This window comes from Aspergillus japonicus (assembly GCF_003184785.1).
Source record: "Aspergillus japonicus CBS 114.51 unplaced genomic scaffold BO86scaffold_38, whole genome shotgun sequence".
Taxonomy (NCBI): domain Eukaryota; kingdom Fungi; phylum Ascomycota; class Eurotiomycetes; order Eurotiales; family Aspergillaceae; genus Aspergillus; species Aspergillus japonicus.
In genome coordinates, this window is record NW_020291675.1 from 142,849 (window position 1) to 153,717 (window position 10,869).

The 10,869-nt window shown below is 27.0% G+C and overlaps 1 protein-coding gene across 1 annotated transcript; it reads left to right on the forward strand.

Annotated features, from left to right (window-relative positions):
- The first annotated feature begins 478 nt into the window (after positions 1-478).
- On the forward strand, positions 479-2,517 carry BO86DRAFT_342189 (uncharacterized protein). Its single transcript, XM_025669106.1, has 2 exons — positions 479-622; positions 691-2,517. Exons 1-2 carry the CDS (start codon positions 600-602, stop codon positions 2,264-2,266), a joined length of 1,599 nt encoding a protein of 532 aa, XP_025525982.1. The 5' UTR covers positions 479-599; the 3' UTR covers positions 2,267-2,517.
- The last annotated feature ends 8,352 nt before the right edge of the window (positions 2,518-10,869 follow it).

A 10,869-nucleotide genomic window follows, 5' to 3' on the forward strand; every position in this document is an offset into this window, starting at 1 on the left:
AGCTGCCGTGACCTGTGTTCACTAAATAAATGCCCTGGCAGCATAACTTTAGCCTGACTAATTCTCCATCTTTTTGCCTTTAACAATCAACATACTCATATTCTTAACTACATCAAATTTCCGAATCGCCCCACAACTGGGAATTTCCAGTTCTGCTGACAACCTCTATTGCTATAGACAAATAAATATAACAGGTTATTCCATGTTGCCCGCCCTCAAGTCATCAAATCACCTATACAAGTTAGTACTTCTGCATATAATAGTACAGTAGCTTTTATCATTTACCAATATATTCAAGTAGTTTATATCAATCAGAGGAAAATTAGGAGGTTTGCATTGTTATTAGATCCGAATTATTAGCACATGAAAGAGAAGCAACAATCAGGAAGGCGGTGGACATGCCGTCTCTGGTCCAAGCCCGGGGAAATGCATTTGTACAGTACCCGCAGTGGTAATTGTCATTCTCGAACCTAAATCTAGCTAATGATGTTGGATACAGTATTACTCTCTTCAACATAACACCGAGAGCAGTCTCATCGACCACATACAGCGCGATCATCTTGTGATTCAAGCAGAAGCTGCAACAACCTTCGGACAGCATGGACTGGGATCGCAATAGAAGGTTTGGTCGACATGCCCTTTCCTATCTTTCCCTCCGACAGATTGAGGCTGATGATGTTTCAACCTTAGGTTTGATGATCACCGCGGCGGTGAAAGCTATCGACCTGCTGCCTCTAGAGGTTATAGTCGTCGCAGTAGATCGCCTCCCCGGGTTCGTTCTCCACGTCTCGTCGCGGACACATGGGTTCCCAGTAATCGGACATATGGCCGTGCTCGTAGTCGGTCACCGGCTCCGTCCAGGCGCCGTCCTTCACGTAGCCCTCATTTCTACAGTCGAGATACTGTATTGGGCCCTTATCAGAAGGCATCCTCTCCACCCCGCCGTTTCTCACCCAGGAGGGATGGCAGAAATCGATCACCACATCAGCCACTCTGGCGATCAAGATCACCTTATGGCGATGGCCCGTATCGGGAGATGAGTTGGGGCCGAAGCACACCGAAAAGATTGCGAGAAGCGTCACCCCCCAGTCAGAATTTCAGGCAACCCCGTAGAGAGCGTCCTTCTCTGTCCGCAGACAAGTATTCAAAAGCCGAACTGCCAGCTCGAGATAGCAGTGGCCGCACCCCCCTACTGCACCGACCACGCAGTCCTTTACACACGGTCCGCAGAGATCGGGCAACGGAAATCGGCGTATCTCAACAGCGACCATCACCATCTGCCAAGGGTGAACCATCTCCGGGGTATACGTCGGCCTCTGCTTCTTTACCCAATTCGAGACGGTCATCTCCGGTCAATGAGAGATCCAACGCCTTTATCGACCAAACTCGGGATCGATCTCCGCCGCATCGTACACCTATTCGCTGTCAACCTAGAAACTCAGACTATCCAAAACTCCGCGAAGATCGGTCAGGTTCGTTGAAAGATAAGCCAAGGCATGAGGAAGTGAGGCCAAGGGTGCCTGCCCTAGATCATGCGAGCACCGCTACAGAGAGGCGAAGTACAGACCGAGATGATCGACGTCGGTCTTTCGATGCCCAACTCACTGGAAATGCAAACAAGCCCGGTGCTTTTCATCCCAATAGTGTCCCAACACAGCCGAAAGCTTACAACGCCGCACTAACCCAAGCGCCACCGTCTGGTCCTTCACACGGCCTCAGGATTTTGCCGCAGCCAAATCGCGGGTCGAACATATCTCTACTATCAGCCCCGACTCGGCCCCGTGGTGGTGCGAGCTTCAAAGAGAATTCCTGGTTAGCATCGTCGGCGCGTCGCGGAGGTGCATCCATTGGACTCCATGGGTCTCCCCCAACTGGCCCGCGCAATAGTCTTCCCCCTACGACCCCAATAGCCGATACAAATCGACAATCGTCTGGCAGACAGAATAGTGTCCCTGGAAATACTCAATCACGCGTGCAGAAGGTTCCTAACCACTTGTCCGGGCTACGCGCAATTGTAACCGAAGGCAGGCCCTTTCCCTCTGGCCTCAACAGCTCTATGGAAAAACGCCTCTCTCAATTGGATACCGACAAAGACAGACTCGTTGAGCAGACAATTGATCATCGAAGACTGATTCGCCTTGGTGCGCGCGAATGGGACAAACTGGACAGAGAAAGTTCTATTTGTGCGCTTAAGAGCGAATTGGCAGAGGGGCATCTGCAACGAATTAGTGACAGCGGCAGCATACACCTTAGCACGACATTTTAAGGTGTGCGATCTCTGACTTTGATACCTGAGTTGTGACTATGATTATGTTGTGGGTTTGTTCCGGCAGACTCCGTATCAAGTTCCGTACAGACCTGTAGCTTCCGCTCTCGCTAGCTGGATTTTTGCCTATCAACAGCACTGCTATCAAATGTGTAGAGACGTTTAAACAACCAAAGTACTATGACTTTCACTATACCACTACCAACTCTACGATGTGGAAAACTATTCTGGGAAGATCGGACAAGTGGTGCTGAATGGTATACGTATACGTGCTCCTGATATCCCACATAGTTTTTGCAGCGGAAATGATTATATGAGTACGTACAGTACATCGAAAATATTACGAGTATGAGTAGTAGTCCCGTGACTTATCAGATTTAACACTTCCACTTGGCCTCTGGTTCTGTTTCTAATACTTTTTCACTGCCCTATTCTGCTGCTGCGTTATCTACTGCAGCTATTCTATTGTCGCTGAAGCCCTATAATGTAGGCTGGGGCCGGCAACTCGCCTCAAACCCAGCACTACAGATTGCGTAGGGGGGGCCAAAGGGCCCTGTGACTGCTTGATATGTGTATCATTGTGTGTGTATCTAGCTACGTGGCCGAAGTGGTGAGGTCCGAGGTCACATAACCCCAGATATCTCTTACACCCCCTATAAATAAGGATGTCATATACTAAGTTATATATAAAAAGATATAAGGCTACTTATATTTTTAAGATAGAAAATAAAGACTATCAAAATACAAAGATATTAGATTATATAGTCTACTATACTAAGCTGTTTAATAAAGTAAATATATATGTTATATTAAAATAATTTTATATAACTATTAGCTGTTTATTATATTAATTTAATGTAAAGAAGTTTAATACTCGTAATATATACTTTATACTATATAAAGTACTATTTAATTAATATATATTTAGTTTTTATATAGAATTTAGAATTTTTAGCTAAAATGACAGTAAGTAGTTTTACCTATAGGCCCTAAGCAGTCTTGCAGTTTTGCAGCAATCCAGTTCTTATATAAACTTATATAGTAATTCTAATACTAAATAACAAAGTAACAAGATAATATTAGATTTCTTAAGGTAATATTAGTATAACTTGGCTTTATATTCTGATATGTAGATTCTTTTAGCTTTAATTCCAGGTGTAGCTGCTAATAGGCCTTTTTATAACTATTTTTTCTACAGTAGTCACAGATCTAAGTCTTATATTTTTTACAGTATTCTTTATATAAATTCTTTGCCAACTGTTTGCCTTTCTTGGTATTAGTAAGGTTTATTAAAAATTCTTAATATTATATTTATTTTTTATATTTAATTATCTGAGCAGTAAGATCTTTAAACCTTATTTTTTTAATTTCTAAAAATAAATAGTAATAAAAGTCTTCTAGTATAGATTATTAAGATTTGTAAGTAAAATGTTGCATAAAAACTATTTTAAGAACTATTTTTTTAAAGAATAAATATATTTTAATTAGCTAAATACTACTTTTAACTTCGGCAATATAGTCTTTAATATTAATATAATTATTTAAAAGACTTTTTATTATAGTTTAAAGACTTTAAAGGCACTAAGTCTTGTTAGAACTACTGTACTTCTTTTTAAGAAATCGCTAAAGTGCTTTAATATTAGTATATTAAAACAATTAAAGAAGAATCAAGTCTAATAGTAAATGTAATATTAAACTAATTATACTTTTTTACTTTTTCTTAGCCCTCTTAACTGTATTTTATTATCTTTATTAACTGTTTTAATAGAAATATTTTAAGCTAAATAAATATAGAGTTAAGCTTTAATACAGAGGCTCTAAAAGTACCAGTTTAGTAAGCTGATAAGAATATACAGAGACTTAGTAATTTTAGGCATCTTAGCAGTAATAACTGTAATATATTTTATTTATAAAAGGGCTTAGCAATTATAAAAAGTATTGAAATTAATAAATAAAAAAAAGATAATATATTCTAGAATTATAAAAAGGCTCCGGGCTTATAACCTGTTGGTAATTTTAAAGTCTTAGAAAAGGCTCTGAAACGTGTTCTTTTAATTTTCTTGGTGGTTGTTTTTAACTGCGTTCCTGCACATAAGCAAAGTGGGAAAAGGTCTCTTGGAATCACGTGCCGTATTAGCAACGCTGACATATATACTATTATATTTAATTTTTCAAATTTATTTTAAAGGTAGAAGTTTTAATTTATAAAAGTATGGTATAATATAAAAAATATCTTATTTAGTTTATTACTATATTTTTTAATAGACTACTTTATATTATTTTAAAATTGTAATAAAGGCTATAGTATTAATATAGCTTGTAAAAGTATAGGTAATTTTATATAGTACTAATTTTTTATAGTAAAAAGTTTTCATATTCAAATAAAATTTTAGCCGGCTGTATAGCTGCAGTATTAAAAAGTAAAATATAAACAAAATAATTTTTAACAAATAGATTATAAAAATATTAATATAAAAAACTTAATTATTATTAATTATTAATATTAATAATATATAACTTTAGTAATTTAAATAGTATATAAAACAGCTTATAAATATAAATTAAATGATATAGTAGCTATAATACAGTTTTTAAAACTATTAATCCAAAAGAATTTTATTTTTAATTTAAAAAATCTACAACTATTAGTTTATTATAAAAAATATTATTTTCAATAGTAGAAAATAGTATTATAGCTGTATTATATATAGTATTATTTTAATCTAGTAGTAGTAATATATTAGTTTATTTATATCTTATATCTAATGAATTAATTAAAATCTATACTACTATTTCTATTTTTAAAAACTGGATTATTAAAAAAAATAGTTTAAAAAAACTTTTAATATTAAAAAAGTATAGTATTCAAAAACCGGGAGTCTAAATTATTTTATTTAATATATTTTATTTTAACAGTAGTATTATATATAAAATTAAAATTATATATAATTAAAGAAATACTATCTATAAAATTAGTTTTTTATTAAAAACAATATTATATATATAAATAATCTAATAAGTTTTAATATTATAAATTTTATAAATAAATTCAGAGTAGCTTAAAAGATAGTCTTTTAACATATAATTTTTAGTTTTATTATATAATAAATTTATTATAAACTTTACTATATTTTTTTGAAAAATTATTAATAATAATAAAATATATAAGTTATAAAAATATTATAGTAATATATACTAGTTTAGCTATATATTACTAGTAGACTATAAATATTAATATAAATAAAATTTTTAATTTATTAAAATTATATAGTAATAGAAATTTTTTTTGGATATTAAAACTAATAATATATTTTAAAATTTTTAAACTTTATATTTAAGAATCTAGACTATATAGTAGTATATTGAATATATATTATAATTAGTATATTAACTAGTTTTTTAACCATATTAGCTATAATATTAATAGAAAAATAAATAAATCAAAATATTATAAATTGATAGACTATATATATCTTTATAGCTTATTATACTAGTTATATAAAAAAATACTAAATAATACTAGTAACAATATAGTTTGATTTTTAACAATTTTGAATGAAAGGTATTATTTTTTTATTTTAATATATATATTTGTTCTAAAATATATTAGGTGTTTAAATAAAATTAGATAATTTATTAAAACTAATATTAACTAAATATACTTAAATTCTAGTATATTAAACAGCCTATTTTGTTTATTACTATCATAGCCCAGTAAATATAAAATATAAAAATAGTAAAATACTACTTGGAATATACTTTACTTTTAATACCTTTTAAAATTAAGTATTTAATTATATCTATAAGTTAAATATTTATCTGTTTATAATATACTTATAATGGTGAAACGAACTAAGATAGTAAAACATTAAAAAAGTCAAAGATTATATTTATTATATTAACTATTAAAAGTTTAGATAGTAGTACAAAATTTATAAGTATAAATATTATATTGATACTTTTACTTATATTATTTTATTAGCCGGATTTAATACATATTTTTTAGAATGTAACTTTTATTATATTAATAAAGAATATAGAATATGAAATTTAATCAGTAATATTAAATTATTTATATTTATACTACATATTAAAATTTTATTAATTTTTACTATACTTATAATTATTATTATTATATTTATAGTTACAGTCTATACTAGAGCTGCTGTAATTACTATTATAATTGCATATAATATTAATTAAAGTTTTATTATTAATAGTATAGATTAATAATTAAAAAATTAAATCTTTGTTTTATATTTAAACTATATAAATTAAGCATAAACTAATAAAAGTAGGATAGTATTTTTCAAAGTTATATATTAATTTATATTAAATAGTTACAGAGCTGTAATATTTGAAATTACTATAAGAATTACAAAACTTTACTTTAATTATCTCTACTATTGTATACAAAAATAAAGGTATTTAATTAAGTCGATTTTTTAATCTATTCTGAATATAGTTTTCTAAGAATATGTTTATCTGATGCGGAAAAACTCTAGCTTTTAATCTATATAAATTCTTAGCCCCACGTTTTTTAAATAGAAATTTTATTAACAAAAATACTGAAATTATATATTTTAACTTTGTAGGCTGAGTTCTTTATAGTTTTAAAATATTAAAAAGTTTTATAAATAGATTAGAAGTTTTGCTATAAATTAATCTTATCTTTAGCCCAGAGAATTTATTTTCCAATTTTTAATAAATTTTTAATAAATTTTTAAATATACATTTCTTTATTTTTTATATGAATAGTTTACTCTACTTTTACTTAGCTTATTAATATTTAACTACTAGTTTTTCTACTATATAAAAAGTTCTTTTACAGCTTTTCTACAGTCTATTCTTTTACTGGTTTTATAGTTTTTTAATACTGCCAGGCTTCTTTATAAAATCTTTTTTTTAAATAGTTAAGTTTTTTATATATTAGTTTTTTATATAAAAGGTGTTGCTGGTGGTATCTACTACTTAATATTTAACTTATTATTTTAAACTAAAACTTTAGTTTATATATTTTTAAATTATATTTTAATTGTTAAGTATAGCTGCTTTTACTGTTTTTATAAACTATTACTAATAAATCTTTACAATACTTATAAAATTTTTATTATTAAGCTATACTTTTATTTTTTAAATAGTCTACTAAACTGATGCTGCCTTACCTGTATAGCAGACTATATAAAATATCAGCTTTTAAATATATTTTTAAATTCTTTTATCTATTTAAATACTTATTAATAATACAGCACATCAGCTGTCTACTGTTTAAAAAAATTTATTTATATAAAAGGTTTCTATAGTATTAGAAATAATTATATAGCCTACCATAAAATATATTATATATTGATTGATTGATTGATTCATACACGCATGTGTCAGCCCCAATGGCCGAGTGGCGGCAGATCCCGGTCCAGCGGCTGGGCGAGCCGCTGGGGTATCAAGTCTATATATACAAATAAAATAGTTGGCCAGTTGGCCAGTTGGCCAGTTGGCCAGTTGGCCAGTTCTTTCCTTTGCATCCTTAATTCTCACGCAGACTTTCCACGTAGATTCCTTCCCTGCGTCGCGTACTGGCGGCGTTGGTGGCCGCCGGGCATACTCTACCTCTATACGTACCTTGCGGCGTGTTGTTCTTCCACCGGCGATATATCTACTATTTTTATTAACAACTAGTTAAAATATATAATTTTAGCTGTATAAATATAGTATATTCTTTAATATTGTCTTATACTAAATAAATAAATATTTATACTTTATTTATAAAATTTTTTATATTTAAAAATACAACATAAAAATAATATAGTTCTACCTATAATTTATATACTATCTTTTTTTTATAATCTTTATTTTTACTGTAATTCTAACAGCTGATAATTTATATTAAAAGTTTATTATTATAATAGTATAATAGTATTTATATCTATAGATTATTAATTTATAAATATATTACCAGTAGGAATATTTTAATAAATATTAAAAAAAATTAATCTACTTATATAAACTACTAAAATATAAGAATAGTTATCTGCCTTTTTTTTATATAGGTATATTTTATAATACAGAATTGAATAATAATATTTATACTTTGTATAATATAAACTTTTTATTTTATATATCAAATTAATTAGTTAAAATATTTAAATATCTGTGTTTATATAATTCTAATATACTACTCTGTATAAAAACAGCTATATAAAGCTAATCTATATCTTATTTTAATTAATATTATATTTATACTGCAGATTAATTTAATAATAAAAAATATAGACTATTTGTAATATAATCTTTTTATTTTATTTAAAATAGCAGCTGTTACTTTTAATATAAATACTAATTACAGCTACTGTATATTTTTAAATATTATTTTATATTTATATACCATAGAAGAACAGCTACAGCTAATTTATATTAATATTTTCTATATTTTTTTATTTTAGTTTATATTATATTTTTATATAGTAAGCTGGGCTGGTACTAGAGCCTATAGCTTTATAAAAATACTGCTTTATATTTTAATAATAATTTAAACTATAAAAATAGCTGGTTAACTGTATAAGTATTTTATATATATTATAATTTTATTTATAAAAATAAGTTAAATATATTTTAATAGACTAGATATTTATAGCAGCAGTGTTTAAGAAATATATTAATAACTATTAAATAAAATAAATTAAAGTAAATAAAATATAACAAAAATAAACTATAGGCTAATTTGTACAGTAGACTAATAAATTTAATAATATATACTAATATTATTAGTTTTATAGCTTAGAATTAGGCTGTAAATAGTTTTATTATTTAGCTATATAAACAGCCTGTACTATATATAACACCTTTTTTATAATATTATAGCTATTGTATAGGTTTATAGTCTATTATTACTTTTTATTACTACAATAGTAAATTTTAATTAGCTAAATATTTAAAATAAATTATTTTATAGCTAATCTACAGACAACCGGCTGGATTTTATTATATATATTTATAAATTAAAAAGCAGAAACAGCTTTTAGTTAAAAATATTAAGATCTTTAGGCCGGTACCAGTATAGTCTTAAATATTAAAATAGTAAAAATATAATCTGTTTTATTACTTCTTTTTTTTAAAAATAACTATGATTACTTTTTTAGGTTTAAATATTGTAAATAAGATTATTTTAGCTAAGCTGTTTAATTTAAGCATAAAACTAGAGCTATATAAACTTATTTGTATATATATAGTTTATAATTTTAATAGTTTATTATATAATTCTTAAATACTATACTGCAGAAAAAATCTAAACATTAATAACAATTTTTATATAAAAGATTTTTTAATTATGTACTAAAAAAGTAAATTATTATAAAAAGATTAGTATTTTTATTACTATTGGTACCAGCCTGGAACAAGCTTACCAGCCTGGAACAAGTTTTAAAAAAATAATTTATAGTTAAAAGATTAAAATTAATAATATATAAATTATACTATATAATTTATCTTTTTTATTACAGCTGTGTTATTATAATCCTATAAAGATCTGGTGTAGTATGAAAGTAATTAAATATATTACTAAATATATATATAAAAGCCTAGACTGTACTGTACTATATTTCTAGACTAAAAATAAAATAAATTAGTATTTTAAAAGTTATTATATTAGTTCAATAAAGACTGTTATATATCTTTTCTACTTTTATATTTATAAAAAGTATCTTGCTTGTTATAGCTTTTATAATCTATTTTCCAGACCAGTAATTGATTAATTGATTAATCTATTCATACATGTATGTATATGCCAGCCCTAATAGCTGAGTAGCGGTAGGTATCTAATATTAAATTAATAATATAATTAATAAAAAAACCAGCTAAAAAGTCAATTTAAAAGATATAAGCTATACTATAAGAACTATAAATTAAATATACTTTTAAATTAGATCTGTAAACTGGACAACTAGTATAATAATACTATAAAAAGTAGTTTCAAAATAAATATAGCTAATAGATAACTGTAAAGAATAAGTAAATTACCTATAATACTTATCTATTATAACTGTAAAAAATATAGATACTAGATAAAAAATTACTTATTCTAGCTAATAATTATAAAATAATTCGCTGGCTAAGTTATAGTTCTAGTATTAAAAAAGACAGAGCCTATAATATATTTAAATCTACATATAGAAAAAAATCTGATTCTATATAAAAGTAAAAATATTTTTTAGAAGTAAAAATAATACTTGATAGCAGTATGAAAATTAATTTTATATTTATAGTATTACCTAAGTAAGCTAAGTAGCCAACGGTATTTATAAAGGTACTTATAAATAATATTAGTTATAAAAGACTATAGTTATTTAGACTATAGCCTTTGTAGCTAAATTAGATAAAATATAAGATAAAAAAAATAAACTAGTTTTACTATTATAATACTAAAAACAGAAAGAATTATATTAAAAATATTTTAACCTATATAATAAAAACTTGAAATTATATTTTATAAGTATAAACTATACTTTTATGACTAAAATATACTATAAGTATTACAGACTGTAGTAGTAGAAAGTATATAGTAAAATATAAAAAAATAAACTTTTATTTTATTATAATATATAACAGTT

Excerpts from the sequence above, each read along its gene's own strand:
- BO86DRAFT_342189 (XM_025669106.1), top strand. The coding sequence starts at position 600 with ATGGACTGGGATCGCAATAGAAG. Across the intron at positions 623-690 it reads GACTGGGATCGCAATAGAAG|GTTTGATGATCACCGCGGCG; the intron begins GTTTGGTCGACA and ends TTTCAACCTTAG.